Below are 20,820 nucleotides of genomic sequence, written 5' to 3'. Positions count from 1 at the left end.
GACCCCGATTGTGACGCCCATGAAGGCAACTGGAAACATTAGAATATGCGGCGCCTACAAGTGCACTTTCAACAAGGCACTGGCTCAACACCCGTACCCGATCCCCATGGTACAGCACCTCCTGACATCACTCTCGGGGGGGAGGCTGTTTGAAAAACTGGATTTGGCAGAAGCTTACCAGCAGCTGGTGGTTGATAAAGAAGCGGCGGAGGCACAAACGAACATACCATCGAGGAGCATTTCGAGTAAAGTGGCTACGGTTTGGAGTAAATGTTGCTCTTGGGATCTTTCAGAGCTTCATGGACGACCTCCTGAAAGGGATCACCGAGGTTGTGTCATAATTCGATAACGTTCTAATTCCTGCAAGCACCAAAGAAGAGTTGGCAGGCCACCTCGAGGAAGTCCTGCACCGTCTTGCTGATGCTGGACTCAGGGTAAGAAGTGAAAAGTGCCATTTTGAAGTGTCGCAGCTCGAGTTCCTGGGATTTCTTATTGACGAGACGGGTGTGCACCCAACAAAAGAAAAGGTGAAGGCGATTCATGAGGCACCAGTACCAACAAGCAAACAGGAGCTACAGGCTTTCTTAAGACTGCTAAACTTCTATTGCATCTTTCTACGAAAAAGGCAGCAGTGGCCGAGCCACTACGTCAGCTACTTGACAAAGAGGCACGGTGGGAGTGGACGCCTCTTCATGAACAAGTTTTCAACGAACGCAAGCAGCTGCTGTCCTCAGCAAGTGTGCTGTACCATTATGATGAAACAAAGCCTTTTGTGCACACTTGTGATGCCTCGCCATAAGACATACATTAAAGCTGTACTTGGCCGTCGACCGGAAGATGACAAAGAGGTCCCCGTTGCATTTTACTCCCGCACATTGACATCTACCAAGCCAAACTATGTTCAAATCAACAAAGAAGCCTTTGCAGTGCTGGCAAGCGTAAACAAGTTCCATGACTACACGTATTGCCTTCGAGATCATAACACCACAAACCACCTTTGGGACTGTTCACACCTGCAAAGCAAATGCCATACATCTTGTCTCCACGAATGTTGCGTTGGACGATCCTACAGAATGCTTATAACTACAGTTTGGATCATTGACCTCGGAAGGACATACAACATGCCGATGCATTTAGTTGCCTCTCACTTACCATTCCAGAGTTTGTGGTGCCACCTCCTCTAGAAGTTTTGTTTCTGGAGAACACATCCAATCCACCGCTCCACGCCAAGGACGGCGCACAAATGACAGCAAAGAACACCGTTTGAAGGCTTCTCAACTGGGCTCTGAAGGGTTAGCTGCCAGGTGGCCTTGAGGCAAATTTCCAGCCATTCAAGATTCGACAACATGAGATGCCGGTTCACAAAGGGTGTATACTTTGGGGGAACAGGGTCGTAATTCCCCCAGAAGGCAGGAAGGTGTTGCTGGAGGCCCTCCATGTCGGACATCCTGGCATTGACCAAATGAAGGCTCTGGCTCGCAGCTATGTGTGGTGGCTCAAGATGGACAGAAGCATAGATGAGCATGTGATCAAGTGCATGGCATGCCAAGAGTAACGACCTGCACCTCCTCGTGCCTCAGTAGACGCATGGAATGCAACTCCAGCACCAGGGTCTCGGAGGACGGGGCTCAGTTCACCTCCGAAGAATTCCGCACATTCTTGAAAGCCGGTCTCATCAGACACATCACGTCAGCACCCTTCCACCCGTCAACTAGCGGACAAGCAGAGCGCATGGTGCACACAACGAAAGATTCGCTACAGCGTATTGTAAAAGGAAACATGAGGGCAGCATCTGACCAGTTTTCTGCTACAGGAGCATGTAACACCATGCATGATGACAGGCAAGAGCCCAGTGGATATGCTGATGAACAGGAGGTTGAAGACGATACTTGACCGACTGCACCCAGACCTGACTGAGAGCATGAGGAAGGGAGCTGATGAGAATTCCAGCGAAGGAGCCCAACCGAAGTCACGAATGTTTCGAACAGAAGACCCAGTATTCATATGCAGCTACAGCAGAGGCCCTTCATGGATACTGGCGACAGTGGTTGAAATGACGGGTCCAGTTTCCTACAAAACCCGCACCCAGGAGGGCATTATCATGCGACGTTCTGTCGACGAGGTGTGTACGAGCGGTGCATTGAGAGTTGCAACAGACAGCATCAGCCACGGAGAACGGCAAGCTGCTCGTCCTGAACCACCCGGGCACCCGGATACAGGCAGCGCAGTGCAAACGTTGGTGATGGGCCCAGTGCAAGATGTGGATGTGGCCAGGCAGAAGAGATCAGACGGGGCTCGAGCTCTTCGAGAAAGAGTTCACTTAGGGGGAAGGAGTGTTGTGTATTGAGTGGTGGTACCATCTGGAAACAGATGCCACACCTAGAAGACCATGCCACACCGCGCGAACATTGCAAAGCATGCAGTCAACGGCCTACACCAGCCAACAAACCTGTCACGTTGTCATGTAGCCTTTGTATCTTGAATTAATAAATAGTTAATTGTATCTTGTCATCTACCGGCCAGGATTTAGCAGTGACTATACTTGAAGTGTACTGAAAAAAGTTTGTTAGTTACGGCCTCATTATTTCAGGCACAGTATGATCAGACCGTTTAAAAAAAGTTGACCCCGAGATATTCGTAGACAGCATGATTAGTACTTGTACCTAACTAATTCAAAAACATCCCTTACCTCTAACCCTTACTTTTTTTTTCCAGTTTTCTGTGCACCTGGTTGTATGCGCACTCCGCTGGCGTGTCTACCCAGCGGTAGGGCACGATCAATCACGGCCATCGTAGCCGATCGCCATCCACGATGACGAGCCCGTTTGAAGTTCCTCCTCCGAAGTTGTCTCTGATACAGCTCTGCGATAGCATGTGGAGGTCATGGGTGCTTCCTTGCCACTTGGCGACCACCTCATGATCTGTGAGCATACGCCGACCACCAAGAGGACTACCTACTTGTCCGGCGTTGGTTCCGAGGAGCTCCGCTGCTGGTGACCACCTGAAGTGGAGAAATATGTCTGAGATTCGTTCATGACAGACAATAAAAATTCTAGCGCAGCTTCGATTCAAATATATATAGCCACGCCATAACAATTCCTAGCGAAGGTTCATAAACACTGCTATAACGTATCAAGCTACTCGCTATCTTCCAAAATGTTTTGGAACATGACGTCCGTCGGGAGTTGACGCTGACATTTTGAGAAACTGTTTGCTTTTCCGACTGTTTTTAAACACGAAACACATCATTTTACAAAGAAAGGATTGCCTCGGAACTGTACCTCGGCAAACTCCGTGTTCCTCGGGTTGAAAATCGTCTGAACAATAAGACTACGTACTACGTCTTGCTTTCCGTTCCTTCTTGAATGGATGGCGCTTCATTTGTGTCAGGAACTGAACCGCAAATATAAGTTATAATTATGCCAAACTTGTTCACATTTGCCTTTACGAAACAGCACAACTAAACAGTGGTGTTATTGATATTATTTCTTACCTGAGCACTTGCACCAGGACGTGGGTGACCAGTCAAGCTCACAGGAAAACAAGCGATTGCGAAACCACCAAACCGAAAACGAAACAGTCGTGGCAGGCTTTCCTCTCGAAGACGTCGATGGCGTAGAAGTAGTCTAAACTCGCTTTAACGAAAGCATTCACCCGGTAAAAATGACTTGTAGCCGGTGCGTAGTGGTTGGTGGTAGCCACGTCCGACATTTTGTTTTCTCGTGTGGTCTCATCTTGGGTCTCAGCTGAGACCCAGCGTAAGACGCCGGTTGAGCCGCTTGCTCGAAACGAAATCGGAACCGTCTCAGCCAAGTCAGAACTTGAGTTCGGTACCTACAACGGATTGAGCAGTACCTCGAGAGGGAATCTGGGGAAAACAGGGGAAAACGAAGAATACAGACGTGGATGGCGACACGGGGTCGTCTGCTTCAGCTACGCCGCGATCGTTTTGGGCAGCGACGAACGACGACAGTCGTTTAAGCGATGTAAGCCATTTGGCGAGTGACGAGACAAACGACGGCAACCCCTTTTGCTGTTGCTCGGTCACTCTCGCGACAAGGCAAACCGCATCAAAGCGGCGGGGGCAAGCGACGAAGGTGATGAGCGACGTGGCCTCTCTAGAAATCCAAAAATCGAGCGACGCATCGCTTACATGCGGTTCAGCCTTAACTGCGTCATGTATTTCGTGCAAACCTCGCTTACATGTGAAAAGCGACAGCGAGCCGCGGTTCTGAACGTGTCGTCTGTCACCACCATCCAGCGCATACGCCGAATAAAGGTGTCTACAAAATGTTTGCTCGAGCTAAGGTGCCCCATTTTTTTAAGAAAAAGGAATAGCTCTGTACGTCGCCGGTCCATCACGAATCACTTCCAAGGTAAAGAAGAAAGTAATTTGGTACGTAGTTGAAAAGTTTCAATGGGTGAAGGAAATGGAGAAACGAAAACGCGTAATTCGAGAGATATTTTACAAGATTACATAAGTTGCTAAGAAAGAATGTCAGGAGATCGCATCCGTGCTAAACTCGCGGCATCCATTGACGCTTTGCATAATGCTTCCTTTGAAACTTTTTTATTTAACGACGAAAGAAGTGGGCACTACATGCCCAAAACATGCATTTTGCAGCTGCAGAGTTGACAGTTTCTACGCAGGCACACTCCACGACCAGCGAGTTAATATACGTCTTACTGCACATAAAAATGAAACATTCTTTGTGCTGAAGGAATTTTGTTTGCTTCTTATTTTCCCGGCTAAATTATATAAGTAATGAAGAGTTCTGGATTTTAACACAATCAAGCAAAATTCTGTGCTGAAGGAAATTTTATTCACTTCTCATTCCCCAAAATAAATTATAGAAGCAGTCAAGAGTTGTGTATTTCAACCATTTAATACAATCAAGTTAAAACAATGAATGCGCTTGCCGCAATCAGCCGAGATCCAATGCATCAACAAAATATAAAAAGAGCCTTGTCTTCCACAGGCACAGGGCGCAACAACCACCAACTCGCACCACTGGCTGAAGCTGCGCTGGCAGTCGTCAGTACAAGCCCAAACCTTTGCTGGCATAGAAGGGGGCATCGACACCAATTAGCGAGCTGTCATGTTACTGCTGTTTCTACGGTTACACTTGAATTCATGATGTGCCATTTGATGCAGTCAAGTCTAGAGCCTTCAGGTTTACACAAATAGCGGTTCTACTAGCAAAGCTAACATTGTATTTATAATCATATCTTGGGTATGCAGTACTAAATACTAAGCCCAATGGAGGAAACATTCCGGCATGTTCCATCCAGAGCAAGAAGAATCCATGCACATCCAAGAACACTAAAACTTAGAGCCATGTTACTCGAGTTAAAATTCAAGGTCGGCATTCCAGTGAAAGGCCACTGCACTTATGGATAGCAGACTTAGTCTGCTACACTGTTGAAATGCTAGAGGGTACATTTTCCAAGAGTTATGCAATGCTAACGATACAAAGGTGATTGTGTTTCCACCACACCATCATTACAAAATACACAGGGTAGAAGTTTTGCGAAGTGAAGCCGAAACATGACAAGCAGCAACACAAATTTGTTTTGTATCGAAAACTACATCTGGGTAGATACGAAGGTCACAAACACAACACTTCGAACTACTTTTCTTTGGGTTCATTGTATTGAGATGCCAAGTTAAATCAATGCAAAGACAAAGCTGAGAGTCTGCCACGAATATGTATAAGATTGGCCTATCTCACTCATTTAACAGTTAATGTTTACTGGTGTGGAAAATCGAGAAGGATGAAGTGAAAACGACAGCGATACTTGGAAGACGACGAGGAGGCAGGAGGTTTTTTTGTTGTATACCTTGAACTATAAGAACGGCCGATTAAACGGTACGACATTTACTGCTCGGACTATTTAATTCTTAACTGAGAAGGATCTTCGACATTTTGGTGCCGAAACCCGGGAAACTGCTTCACGACATCACCTCCGAGCCCAGACGAAGCTGCAAATGTACCAGGTACTGGTGACTTTCGTTGCTAACCCTAACAGTGGAACTCTGAGACTTTAACGACGGAGGCAAATCATCGGGATTGTAACGCGAAGATCTTTCAAGAGGGATTCCTGCCAACCAAGCGAAAGCCAATCGACTCTAACGAATTGCAATGGACAGACTGAAGGCGAAGCGTACCACTCGACGAGCCCAAAATACCAGGATGATAAACGACGCTACCACACTGCTGAACAGCCCTGATATAGACCTGAGCAGGCTCATCGGATTCAAAGAACGCCTGACTACGAGCAACGCGGAGCTTGATAGAATTAACGAGGAGTTAGAGCCGCTGCTATCAGCAGAGGAGTTGGAGGACGAGTACGCTGCTGCTGCCGAATGTCAAGGCCATGCCGTCATGTTTATTGCGCAGCTTGGCTTCAAGATTGCGGAATTGGAGAACAGTAGACGCCCCATGGTTCAGGCGACAGCAACGACTACGCCCAATGCGCATGACACAGTCTTCAGGATGAGTGGATCGAGACTTCCAAAACTGGACATCACTACTTTCAGAGGGGACGTCACCCAGTGGCAGACGTTTTGGGAACAGTATGAAGGAACAATTCACTCAAATCGCACGTTGTCAACGATGGATAAATTTCATTATTTGCGCCGCTACTTGACTGGAGACGCAGCGGCTGCAATAGCAGGGCTACCCACAACGGAAGCGTGCTATGCTGATGCCATTCAACTACTAAAGCAACGTTTTGGTGATCAAAAGAGGATAGAGCAACTACACCTGGCGGCCCTTCGAAATCTTCCCCGTGTTTGATCTTCTACAGACACCATGGGTCTGAGGAACTTGTACGACACTATGCAGCTGAACATTCGAGCTCTCAACTCACTAAACGTGCCGACCGGAAGTTTCGCGGCCATGCTTTGCGATATCCTCATCACATCGATGCCTCATGACATTGTGGTGCAATACTACAGACAAGTTTCATACAAGGCTCCAAACAACGCAGCAGCAGAGGAGGCAGGAGGTTTTTTTGTTGTATACCTTGAACTACAAGAACGGCCGATTAAACGGTACGACATTTACTGCTCGGACTATTTAATTCTTAACTGAGAAAGATCCTTGACAACTGGTGGCCATAGCTGAGCTCGTTGCTGCTGAGCAAATGCCGACGGCAAGCTTCCATAACAATTGCAACACGCACATTGCCCACACGAAGAATGTCTTTTTTGGTATATCAATAAGAAGTCATCCTGAGCCGTAAGCTTGAATATGGTGTCCAATGAGCACTGACAAGCATACCCCCTGAATTTGCATCACCACAAGCACATCTGATACTTAGCATAGTAGTCTTTTCACCATTGGAAAGAAACACAGGGACAAGCAACCAGAAAATTGGGTGGCTTGGACCTGTTATGACTTGTTTTGTATGGTTCCTAACGCCATCTATGCTCTCGCATACATTCCCAATAAAAGGCCAGCCCCATTAAAGCTAGCCACACGGCCATGCAGCAATGCCACGCTCTTACCTTCGCAACCAACGTGTCTTTGTGACATTCCTACTAGAACACAACATATCACCATCAACACTGCACACTGGCTCCACTTGAAGCCAGCTGCATTCACAACTGATAGCCACGACAGCTAATATTGGGCTTGACCTGCACAACGTATTTTGGCTCTGCTCGAGCCTAGCTACGTTTCCAATAGCCACAACGGCCAAGACCTGAGGGATCAAGCTTGATCCACAAGCACACAAAAAGATTTCCTGAAACAAAAATAAATAAATAAATAAGAGTGCTTGCAAAATATGTACAGGGGTGACATGACACACAACCTTGCGGATTGTCCTCAGGGTCAACACAGCCCCAGCCAATGTGCGGCTAGCAACTGATGAGGCTGGGCCAGAAGTTGGGCTTTCAGCCACAAGGTCGATGTGGACTCCGGGGTCATTTTCCTCGAGGTGCCGGAGTTTGAGGGAACGAGACTACCAGCCTTCGGACTGGTTGCTGGAAGAGGACAAGACGTCCCTGGACTCTGGTGCAGCAGCTGCTCTGCCACGCCGGGAAGGGCCTCTGCTACGCCGGAAAGGGCTTCTGCCACGCCGGGAAAGGCCTCTGCCACGCCGGGAAAGGCCTCTGCCAATGGCGGAGGGACCACCTGAGCCTGAGGCAGCAGCTGCTGCTGCTGAAGGGCGACCAGTACCACCGGGCCGACGACGACCGGGACCCCCTCGTCCACGACCAGCCTGAAGCCCCAGCACACCGCCCGCAGGTTCGGCAGCCGGCACACGGGCTGCAGACAGGCAGTATTATAAAGACCTGCTCGCGCAAGCCAGAAAACGTGCCACTCAGGCAGCAATGCGTCCTTGTTTGGCTAAATACAGCCCTTGAAGAGCTCAGAACGGCACAGGCAGAGCGCAAAGCATCAAAAGAGACGCAGAATGCGACCCTATTTGTTTAGAGAATGGTGCAAGGCTGTTTTTGCCCTGCTTGGACTAGCTGCTTAAGAAGAAGGCCCTAAAGGAGGGGATTGTAGATATAATAAGCATATGTTTCCTGGTTAGTGCTCGTCGATGTCTCCACCTTTAGTATCTAGCATGCACAAATCTTCCACTGCATTATCTCGTTTGGCAGCATGCAGAACTAAAGAAATGATGGCTTCATAAAAGGTATGCAGCAACTTTTACACACTCAGCCAAGTAAAAGCGAACATCATTACTGTATAAACACGTGCAAGGGCTCCACTTCAAGAAAAATGTTTGCCTTCCACACCACCGCATTTGTACAGGCTTGTGCAATGTCACCGCATGCAGTCAGCGTCAATGCTTTTCTTCTCTTTGGACTCGTTACAATCCTTTCCATTCTTGCTGCCTTTTGTCAAAGTTCCTTGAGGTACTTTGAGCCAAAATCCCAGCACATTTGTCTTCTTTTTGCATTTCAAGAAGACGACAAATGCATCCACCATTTGCTGATGTCAAAGCTGAGTGGGAGTGAGAATGAAAGAAAGTACAAAACGCAGCTGCAAAATGGCAGTGCAACGTCGTAAACGCTCATACACGCGTTTTAGTGTGTTTGACTGCATTACATCGAAAAGTAGCCATGAGTCGGCGGATTGTCTGTAGTTCCCATAAAACGAAGCACCTAATTGGCTTATTTCCTTGTTACCTGCAGTCGCAATGCAGTCTAACGCAACAGACTGATCTGACTGAGAATTCGGCACATGCGTGGCGCCACCATAACTTTAGTTCAGAGGAGGCAGACGGCGGTGGCAGGACAATGCACGAGAGGACTCGTACCATCTCGTGCTTACACAAGCAGAGCTTCAGCGAGGTTGTCGCACGTGCAGAAAGACTGAAGTTCCCTTGATGCATTGCAGCGGTGGTGGTGTAGTCAAACTGGCTGGTGAGATCGGTCTATTGCCTGTATGGGCCTTTACGCAAGACTGCCACTCAGGAATGTGCTTCCACAGAACAAGAGATACTGCAAGAAAGGCACGTTTCAAAACCAAGATTGCGATTCAGTGTAACGAATCCCTTCGATTTTTATTTTTTTGTTTTGTTTTGTTGTTGCTACATTTTTTTAGTGGGAGTGGTCTGTCAAAGCAGGCCGTGAATCCCAAAAAGAAGCGACCGGGGACTGGCTCGCTTACAAGGAGGTTATAAGGGGCAGGAGGTGGCGCCCGTATTCTCCATACATGGAGCGAAGTGTAACGGAAGTAGGCGTGACCATGAACTCTTCGCACCCAATGGGGAGCTCGTCAAATTGATTTTTGGGGCAAACAAGCCTCGTCGCCATGGCATTTGCGTGGCAACGCTGTTGTTTGCCCCAATATTTCAAGGCAGCGATGGCAGCGTCCACTGAATCGGTGTCGAACAGGCGAGATTTGGTGCCCAACAGTTGCCTGACCAGTAGGAAGTAGGTGTGTAGCGCACGCTCTCGACACCGCGCGACCGTGCCTGGAGCGTCGTCTAGAACGAGCCGTCGTAGCGCGGCTTTGGCAAGCGATCGCGTGTCAGTCGTCGTACACAAAAACGTTGAGAATGGCATTGCGGGTTGAGAAAGCCAAACAAACCCTGCTTCCTGAAGATGTTGGTTTCACTCCGCCATGATGAGAATGCGCGTTCGCAACGAAACATCTTTTGGTGCGCCGATCGAATAGAAAGCCAGCCGCGACAGCGAGCAGACGAAGCAGACCGCAGGCACGGAGCAGACGTAGCCCAAGCCTAACGACCGAGCGGAGAGCAGACGATGGGAGCCTGGTTGAATTTAGTTTGGATGAGAGCGCGTTGGTGCTCGAGGCAGTCTGGGCTTGGGTTCTTTTTCCGGCGTCACTGGGTACGACGTCATGCCGGGTCCTGCCCTATTTAAACGTCCTTGCTCTCTTATCTCAACTCCGCCTTGTGTACTGTGTACTGTACGCATCCTACCGAGAACCGATTGCTTTTTGTGTGTGTGTCCTGTTGTGCCACGCCGAATGTATCTAAGAGAAACTTCCTGCGGTCTGGTTTGTTTATGTTAAGGCCGCCTTGTGTATGTGTACCACCCAGAATCAAAGGTTTGTTTTGTTTGTGTTTGACTTGTGTTCGGTTCAACCATGCGGGGAAGCCAAAGGGAAACGGTAGGGGCACAGCTCGTTAGCGGAAAGGCAACTTTTTGTATGCGCTGAACGGAGAATGTTGGCTGACCGCGTACACCACCGCCCAATGACGCTGTTCCAGCTGGATGAAGTGTGAAAGTAGCGTTGTGTTTGTTGTTTTTCTGAAAACCACAAAATTGAGTTTTGATTATAGCGAAGAAGCTTGTTTCTGATTCGTCAAAGCAAGCGTCTCCAGAATGCTGCTAGCTCTTGTATATAGAAGTGGACTGGCAGGAAAAAAGGCCAGAATCCAGAGAGCAGTCGGAGACTCTGCTCTCCTGTCCTGCGGTCGTGAAGACGGCAATGAGTTGAGCCTGCCGCTGGAAAGTCATTGTTCCCCATCGAGTTCTGTTGGTCCCTGTGTTGCGGCGTAGGTGGGTGAGGAAGTGCACCAGATGAAATCGTCCGACGGACTGGACCAAAACCATGAAAAAGGCATTCATGCCCCCTAGATCAGCGTCGACGGCAGATAAGACTCATTTTTACTTGTACTGCGCCCGTTCGCTTTGAGGCTGTGGCTATGTATTCAGCTACTGTTGGGTTTTCTGTTTGTCTGCTCACAACCGTGTGCTGCGCGTCGCCTAGTTTTTTTGCGTGAGCTGTTTTTGTCATCTTGGTGAAGGCAGTAAATATCTTTTGATTTTCACCCTCTACCCTGTCGTCGCTTTCCTGCTCACGTTTACACCATGAGTGGCCCGTTTTGTATGTCGACCAGTTGAATCATCTTTTTTTTTTCTTTTCTTCCTATGTGAGCTGTGGACTGTGTCTTTTTTACGTTATTTCTATTAATCAACAAAGGGGCCCACAGACATTGTGACAAGCTTGCACATGTATGGCAGTCCAGGTCTGTTAAAATGCTTCTGTTCTTTCCCGGTTCGAAATGGAGGTGTATTAGACCAATAATTTCGATTGCAAGTACATTAAGTGTTGGATGCACAAATATATATATTTTTTTTAAATCCCATGTGGCCAATACCTTGAAAAGATACCTTGTAACAAAAAGTGCTGCTCTTACACGAGTTTATAAGGGATAAACTTGTGTTTGTAGGCTTAAATCTCACCACGAAAGTGTTGGTGCACAATTGCATGTCGGCGCGCAACCCCATCGTCTGCTTCGGGTGGCGATGGAGGCACGGGAACCTCTGGTGGAAGGTCACAGTCACCTTCCCTGCACGTGTAGTGCTGTGCAATGTTGTGCATCACACAGCACGCCACAGCGATGGTGCAGCAGCGCTCTGGCAGCATCCTCAGCTCGGCGTGCAGGCAGTGGAAGCGGCGCTTCAGCTGCCCGATCGTCCTGCGATTGAAAAACTTCATTGGGCCCTTGGCACATTTTATATAACCTAAGGCAGGCTTAACTGCCACCCTTCTCCTGTACCACACTGCAAGAAACACAGTTAAGTGATGCCACTCGTTATCGCCAGGAAGGGGGAGGCACGGAGAGATTGTGTTCTGAACTAGCCTTGAAAGAGAACTGGTTCATTTCGACAGAGAGGGCACTCCACCCAAGAGGACTACAGTTAAATAGACAAAGAGGGAGGAGAGGCTCATGTTTGCGAATGGTGCGGTGATGCCGCGAAGGTGAACAGACCTCTCAAAAAACTCTTTATGCTGGTTTAATGGAGAAGTGGATAGATGGACCCCTTGATTCGGGCACCAGCTATCCGCATTTATAAAACTGCCAGGCACGCCGAACATAATCTGGACACTCCATCAAATCAAGGTGCATCACCTGAATGTGTTTGCTGCACCGTGTTTTCTAAGCAGACAGTGAAAAGAGGGTGCCACATAAATAAAAAATCAAGTTAGGCTTGCAACATGTACAGCAACTCATATCTTCTAACAAGACGTGCATCCCTCGTGGCATCAAGCACGCATTATAGGCTGTGGGTAAAAAGAATGTTCTCCACAAACAAGCACTGGGGCTGAGCTGTCATCAGTGTTTGTATCAGGTACCGCACTCATTTTGCATCTCTTTATTGACAAGACTTCCTATACTTAGGATAAACTTTCTGTGCAATGAAGAGAAATTTAAAGGGGCGGAGCTAACGGCTCTGTGTTATTACACCAAGCAGTTCTGTTAAGTTCTGGATTAACAGACATGCACTTCCTGCAGTTCACTCCTTCGTATGAGAATTGCGGTTGGGGGCACTGAACTGCAACAGCCGAGATATTTTCCTAGATTTCACCCGCTTCTAAACACAAGAGAACGCTTTGACTGAAGCACCCGGACCGACTTGCAAGGTAAATTACACAGGTTTCAATCTCGTAGAATTATATGCGTCTTGCGACCAACATGAATATGGGGCGTCAATTTAAGAAATGCCATGAAGTTCATCCGTGCTGCAGTTTTGAGGTTATCGATACGTTAACTCTTCTGGTGCTGAAAAATCATAGCGCTTACGCAATTTACCGAAATAGGAACATTCCCAAGCAAAGGCGCAAAGTCAAATCCCATTCGGATCGCATTCAATTACTGCTGGCCCTAGGGAGATTCGGTGGTGCAGCACAGCTCTGAAAATAAAGAGCGAAAGCGCATGCTGCAGAACCCAGAGATTCTGGGCTCAAAAGTCGTGGCTCAATCCCCACCCCTGCCCAATGCACATGAGAAAGATGCCGTGTTTGTTCTGCAGGGAACTAGAAAACCTGCGGCAAATTTAAAACAAGAAACCCCGAAGGAGCTAAAAAGAAATGCTACAAGTCTGGCCCACCCTGACTAATATTATAGTAACATTGTGGAATGAAAGCTAAAAAGAATAATTTTAACTTGGTGGTGAAAGTAGAGTGAAGCTATATGCACTCCGGAGTGCATTTTGGAAGAAATGGCTATACTCACTCCGCAGAGAGCTCATGCCGATCGGGCCACCCTTTTCTAACGGCGCGGTAACACTGGGGAGCGTGTTAAGCCAGCCCCCGCCTGCATTCACGCCGCTTCGCGGCGACAGTGTGCGGTTGCTAATTACAAAACATAGCCAGTAAATGCCACTTCGCGGCGTCCAGTCTGCAAACCAAGCCCCGCCGTCCCCGATCGCACCTCCGGAAAGGGAGTCCCATACCATTTAGTTCTGCGAAGTTTCGTCGACAACATTCGGTTTTCTTAGTGATCATCGCAAAAAAAAAATGTCGTAAATATCGCCAAATGCCTCGACAAAAGAAAATGTTCAAGAAAAAAAGAAAAACAAAAGTAGACCTACTGCGGATCGAACCCGCGTCCACTTGCATACAAAGCAGACACCTTAACCCCTATGCTTTTCTTTTTTTTTTTTTACATAAAATGGGCACTATGTACATGGTTAAAACACATATTGACGTAGGGAGTGCTCAGCGTTCCAGTTTGACAAAACAGCACCCATTACCTCTGGCTTCGAAGTGACCTAGGCGCTTTGAGACGCGCTGCCAAATCAGACCATCCATCTAATTCACAGCTTTTCGCTGCCTCAACGAGGCTGGTCGTACTCATGAAGCTTTCTTCAAAGTGGCGCCACGCCGGCTTGGCCCCTTCAAGAATCAAGAGGTGATCTGTGCGGGATTTCCATATTGCATGCAACCCGAGCAAAGCAAGTACTTCATAACATTTACTGTCGGGGCCAGTGCCGAATTCGAGGTATTTTGCACTGTGCCAGTCCATGTACAAATCAACTTGCAGTTTAGAGCGTAAGTCCGCCCAGAACAGTTCTGCATTTGGGCAGAAGATGAAGACATGCTGCAGAGTCTCTGGCGTTGGACACAGTGCGCAGTTCAAATTCCACGGAACAAAAAATCCTTTTTTCTCCTGCCACGTCTTCACTGGCAGTACTTCGGTGTGAAAGCAAATAAAGAAGTCCATTGCAGCTTTTCGGACGGGATAATTTCGGAGGCGCTTAAAGACTGTGGATTTCTCACTGGTCCCTTGGAAGGAGCGATAAAGTGGTGGTGGAAAGACAGTGTCTATGGTGTCCCAATATAGCGCTTTTCTTTTCACTTTGCTCAGGTATTGCCGAGAGAAGCGCGCTTCAAAAAATTTAATGGCATCAGCGATTTCTTTATAGAACCTCAGTACTGCACTTGACGTCGCTCCTTCCAGGGTTACAACAAGCCAGGGGGCTAAAAAACGTCCGCCAAGTTTTACGAATGATCTTACTATGACCGAGTTACGCTGGTCACGAAAAAATAAAAACCTTTGAACTTTTAGCTTGATCTCAAGATTCACGACTCCGAAACCTCCTTTGGCTTGACTGATAAAAATGTTTGCGCGTCTCATGCGTTCAAAACTAGAATTCCAGAAGAAGGTAGCACAAAAACGATGCATCTTATGGACTTCGCTTGCATGACACGGCACAACCTGAGCCGCATACCATACGGTAGGGAAAAAAACGGAGTTGCAAACAAAGGCACGGTTTAGCATAGAAAGGTTTCGGCCGCGCCAGTCCAGCACTTTGGCCCTCAAACTGTTGAGATGAATTCCTCCCTTGCCAGTACTTAAGCAGTGAGGTTCTAGACTAACACCAAGGTAGTTTTGGATACTTGAGCTCCAGGTAATATTTATAAAACGCTCTGGCTTTACATCAAAATTTCCTAGCCACGCGCCTGTAGATTTCTCGTGATTCATTTCAGCCCCAGACACTTCACAAAAATCAAGGAGGTGTTGTACGGCGAGGACAACCTCATGTCTAGATGCAGCAACAACAGTAACGTCATCTGCGTATGCTAATATTTTCGTTGCCTTTCTGGCAAGGGAGACTCCCTGAATTCTATTATCGTTAATAATCTTTCTACACACAGGCTCAAGATAAAGTGAGAAAAGTATTGGCGAAAGCGGGCAGCCTTGTCTAACAGAGGCTTGCACTGCTATCTTTTCAGTTACTATTCCATTGATCAATAATCGCGTGGATATATCTTTATAGCACAGCTTAATATATTTGGCTATAGTTCTCCCGACACCAGAGGCCTCGAGTACACTGAACAGAAAAGAATGCGAAACCCTGTCGAAGGCTTTACTTAAATCGATTTGTAGCACTGCTGCGGATAAGCCTGTCGCTTCAGCGGTTTCGGTAAGTATACGCATAGTGTGAACGTTGGAGGTGATGGACCTCCCTTTAAAGCCATAGGCCTGGTGGTCACCTACAACAAACTTAAGACCCATCTCCAAGCGTTTTGCTAGTATTCTCGCCAGTAGTTTGTAATCAGTGGTGAGGAGACTGATTGGCCTTAAATTGCTCGATGTGAGAGAGTCGGAGTTCGTGTTTTTCTTTTTAATAAGGACCGTTAGTGCCTGTCGCATAGAAGGTGGAAGTAAATTTCTTTGAAGGATGTCAGCAAACACGTCACATAGCATTGAAGCTAAAATATCAGCGAACTTTTTATAGAAGGCTGAGCCTAGACCATCCACCCCGGGGGATTTTCGCGTTGGTAGCTCTTTTATAGCCCTCTCGATTTCAGCTTTCGTGATCTTTTTGTTCATGCGTTTCCTTACACTTGAGGGGATCTTTGGGAGCTCTTTGAACCACTCATCCAGCGGGATGTCTGCCGCCTCGTCTTTCCCAGTAAATAGTTGTTGGAAAACTCTTACGAGTTCCTTCTCAATGTCTTCTTGTTCTGTTAGCACTTTGTCGTCGAAACTGAGTGCGTCTATCCTGCTACGCTGCGCTCGCGTTCTTTCTATGGATTTAAAAATTTTGCAAGGATCTTCCTCCCTTTCTTGTGCTCGGAGTCGGCATCTGATCATTGCGCCTTTGTATTCGCTTTCCATTAGGTGAAGCAAACGCTCTTTGCAATCACGTATATCTTCCCTGAAGACTCCAGGGGTTTTGTTTTCTTCAGCAATTAGCATTTCAAGGGCTTGTACTAGCACATACTTTGTTTCGCGCCCTTTTTTTGCCTGTGTTTGTCCGTGTTCGAGACAGAGCAGTTTAATTCTTTCCTTGACCTCTTCCCATACTACCGCGTCAACTTTCCTTTCCGCAGTTGCTTCTGATAAAATATTTCTTATCTGAGAGGACAGATTCTCGTCGTCAAGAAGACTTTCGTTAAGTTTCCAAGAGCTCCACTAGAGCGGCTTTCTCGTTCGCCGGTCCGCCTTTCCTATTCGCATCGTGACCATTGCGTGGTCAGAAAAGGCTACTGGGGACACCTTGTATGCAGTGACCGAACTTGTAAGCTCACTGGACATATATACCCGGTCTAGTCGTGCGTGACAATCGCCTTGCCAGTGCGTGTATCCAGGAAGAGGGCCTTTACACCCGTCGGTTGCATCGACGAGATCAAAGTCGCGTAATAATTTCCTGAGTTCCGCAAGGCTTGAGTCTGAATGTAAGCCGCGCGAACAATCCTGTGCATTTAAATCGCAGTTAAAGTCCCCCGCAACAATTGTTTTGACCGGCGTGTCCAAATATTGCCGGAGATTGTCGAAAAAAAAATTTTCGATCCGACGCTTCGTTGGGGGCGTACACTGATATCACTTTTAGCGACTCATGCCGCCAGATAACTTCCACCGAGCAAACCCGCCCGTTCTTGTCAGATTCCCACTCGGGGTACACTATGAAGCCTCTGTCTTTACGTATCATGATAGTGCTACCGCCGCTGTGCCCAACCGCCCTCGCGTGATAAGAAAAGAAGTGTCTATCAAAGAAAAGCGTCATGTCATCTACATGGGCATCGGAAGAAAGTTTGGTCTCCTGCAAGCAAACTATGTCAGCGTTCTCTTTCAGAAGCAAATTTAACAGCCACTGTTTCCTTATTCTCGAAATTAAGCTAACCGAGTTGAATGTTGCAACTTTAGCTTGCCTCATAGTTTAGAACATGAAATAGAACCAGAAAGTACAATGAAGTCAAGTTCACCGTGTTGCGAGCGAGACTTGGCCTTCCCGGAGTGCTTCCTCCGGTTGTCGCCTATGGGGGGTCTGGGCGCCGCCGGTCGTCCGGGGGAATGCGGGGCATAGGACTAAAGCGTCCTATTTTGGAGAGTCCTCCCTTCCACTTCTGGTCAGCCTTGCGTGGCTTGTCTTGAGGGTCCGTCGGAGGATAGGGGCCAAGGGGTGGGAATTCTGGGAGGTCGTCCATCTTTGACAGGTCGACGGTGTCGGCGGCAGTTGCTTCTTGTGGAGGAGCCTGGATCGCAAGTAGGGTGTCGGAGTTCGCCGCCGCTCCTTCTGTGGAGTCAACAGCTGCAACGAGTTCCGTGCCCTGGGTTCCTCGCTCCGAGATGTCCGGGAGGACCTCGTACAAAATCTTGGCCTCGGCCGGCTCGGTGGCAGGGTGGGCTTCTAAGCTCTCCTGGACGTCACCAGTCGGAGCTTGTAGTTCTTCGCGCCCTTCGCTACGTGCTGTGGCCTCTGCCTCGTCTTCATCCATCTCGAAGTCATGCGGTTCGTCTCGAATGGTAACATCCGTGACGGCGGCATACGTGCGGACGCAGTCTTCGGTCACGTGTCCGAATCTGCGGCACTGCTGGCACCGGGGTGTTCTGCAATCTTTCCGGATGTGGCCAGTTCTTTTGCACCGTAAGCACAGCGGTGCGCGCCCGGGAGCCACAATCAAGACGTTACCGCCGCATACCTTGAGCTGGTGTGGAAGGCTGTCGATGGTGACACCCTGCTTCATGTCGAGGCGAACCACCCTGGTAGATGACTGTATTCCTTGAAAGCCTTCTGCCCTCCACGTGTCTCGGGATATTTCCTGCACTTTCCCGTATGGTTCGAAGACCCTGCGCAGGGCGTCGTCGGGGACTGGGAAAGGCACCCAGTGCACTTTCAGACGGACTTCGGTCTTGTCCGGGTCGATCACAAGACATCTTTTGTCTTTCACCGTAAGCTCTCGCGCTTCGACCAGCCTCTTCTTGGCCGCCGCCGAGTGAAGTGACAGCATCCACAGATGATTCATCTGGTAGGCACCTATCGCTGCGGTCTCCTTCATGACGCCCAAGCGTTCGAGTTCGGCCCTGAAATGTTCCACCCGGTAAGGGCGACCGGTCACGTCGCAGTGAAGGAAGACTGTGTTGGCAGCGAAGATTCCTGATGGCAGGGCAGGAAGAACTACACGGTAATCATCCGTCGACGAAAAAACAGATAAGCCGCGGCCAGAGTTGGCCGTTATCACTGCTCCATCGGAGCCAGCCATTCTACGTCTGTGCGGTGCGAGCGCAAGAAGCAGAATCACCTTAACCCCTATGCTATGCTATCGCTAAGAAAACTCGTTGTGACCATTCGTTTTATACGAGTTTAGCGGAGTGCGTATAGCCATTTCCGTCTGAAGTGCACTCCGGAGTGTGTATAGCTTTACTCGTGAAAGTATACCCAGCAAATTATTTTAGGTGAACTATATTTAGCTGTGCAGTGAAACGGCGTGCCTGGGCTCTGTAGCCCCTATCTGCAATGCCACGATGGTCACTTTGAAAATCTCGTTGTGACAGTTGTGTTTTTATACGAGAACCAAACCGTTTTACGTCGTGCGTTTACCATTCTCTGGTCGAGGTGCACGATGTCGTGCGTATAGCCTTAGTCTTCTCTGAGAGCAGCTAGCTCTAAAGCCTACCTTTCGACCACGGACCGAGTCGTTGCGTGCGTCTGGTTGTACGCACACTCGGCCGGCGTGGTCGGCGATCGAAAAGGCGCCATCAACCAAGGCCTGCACGGGTAGCCGCTGTCGCCGATGAGGAGGCCGCCGTACGCGCCCGTTGCGAAGTTCTCCCCGACACTGCTCTGCGACAGCACGTACGAGTCGTGGACGCTTCCGGGCCACTTGGCAACCACGTTGAGAATCCTTGAGCGCGCGTCGACCACCAGCTGCACGTTGATGGAATGGTAGAAGTGTCGGTTCACGAACAGTTCCTCGTGCAGCGGTGGCCCTTGGATCCGAACGTGGGTGCCGTCGATGGCTCCTACGACGCCCGGAAAGCCGTCCACGGCGTAGAACTGCCGCTGCTGTTCGGGGACTTCCGCTGCTGTTGGCCACCTGAAGTAGAAAATGTGATTTACACTGTCAGTTGAAACCTAAATTATAACGTTGGTTGAATCTAGCACATGTTCGATTATGACGTATCGGACCGTTCGCATAAAGCTTGTCACGATCGAGTGTGAATCAGTACGTATTATTCGCTACTGTTTTGAAACGCACCCTCCTTTCCGAAAGGTTCTTCAGTATCCACCAGCTACTCCCGCTAACATGTTGTGAAACACGTTGTTTTTTCGTAATGAGAAACACGCCACAATACAAAGATAGTGCCGAGGGTGCCGAGGACCACACCCACCATTACGGACCGTAGTAATAACCAGACATCGCTTTGAGCACGCATATCGAGGGCTAAATAATGGCGCTGCATGTTAGTGAAAACAAAAAAGGTTTTCTTTAACGAAAACAAGTTGTAGAAGTCTTTTCTCTCACGAAACAAGTTGAATAAGTCTCTGTTCCCCGAAATCCAAAATTACGTTGCAGCTGACTGGCCCACCGGCAAAAAGAAACGCTATAGGACTTATTTTTTTCTCACCGTATGAAGTGCGGCGCTTGCTTTGCCAGAGCCAGGGCCACTCGTCGCACGCACCGTGACGCTGTAGATTCATGCAGATGCAGAAAGTCCTCTGCCGTGATCAAGAAGGTGCCGGTAGCGAAGAGTTTCAGCGCTAGGAGCACTTGAATCAGGACGGGGTTTGCATGGTTGCGTCTCCTTGGTCGTATGAGGTCGCTGGCCAAGACGTCGGCGATGTACATGATCCCATCGCGGCCAAACCGAAAACGACGCTGGAGGCCCTCTTCGTCGAAAACGTCGAAGGGGTGAAAGCGGTCGCGGAATACGCGGTCCCGCGACAGCATCCACGCGGCAAAGATGGCTTGGACCCGACTTGTCGTAGCCACGTCCGTCATTTTGTTCACTCTGAGACCGCCAGTGAGCCTTCTCCGTGGCTGTCTCACGATCTGAGACTAGAGTTGAGTCAGAGACTCGGTTTTGGTCTCAAGTCCAGACTAAGTTTCGTTTCGAGCAAGTGGCTAACCTCTGAGACTGTCTCAGTTTGGGTCTCAGTTTGGGTCTTAAATCGGCCGCCAGCTAATTTGCTACAGGGCTGTCTCCCGGCTTGAGACACAACTTGAGTCAGGGACTCGGTTTCAGTCTCAAGTCCAGACTAAGTTTCGTTTCGAGCAAGTGGCTCACGTTCGGTCTCGGCTGAGACTGTCTCAAGTTGTGTCTCAACTCTTTCGAGCAAGCGGCCCCTGGTCTGCAGCTTTGCAA

General features: G+C 48.7%; 1 protein-coding gene across 1 annotated transcript; it reads right to left on the bottom strand.

Moving 5' to 3' along the window:
* Positions 1-7,841: 7,841 nt before the first annotated feature.
* LOC115330244 (putative nuclease HARBI1) lies at positions 7,842-20,303 on the bottom strand. The gene is made up of 5 exons (XM_042292254.1): positions 20,083-20,303; positions 19,131-19,550; positions 11,684-11,919; positions 8,088-8,279; positions 7,842-7,993 (listed from the first exon to the last, which is right to left on the bottom strand). Exons 1-5 carry the CDS (start codon positions 20,301-20,303, stop codon positions 7,842-7,844), a joined length of 1,221 nt encoding a protein of 406 aa, XP_042148188.1.
* Positions 20,304-20,820: the final 517 nt, after the last annotated feature.

The sequence above is a fragment of the Ixodes scapularis genome, unplaced genomic scaffold (genome assembly GCF_016920785.2).
Source record: "Ixodes scapularis isolate PalLabHiFi unplaced genomic scaffold, ASM1692078v2 PGA_scaffold0__279_contigs__length_252992795, whole genome shotgun sequence".
Taxonomy (NCBI): Eukaryota; Metazoa; Arthropoda; class Arachnida; order Ixodida; family Ixodidae; genus Ixodes; species Ixodes scapularis.
Note: the sequence above shows the minus strand (reverse complement) of the source record. Positions and strands in the feature narration are given on the sequence as shown.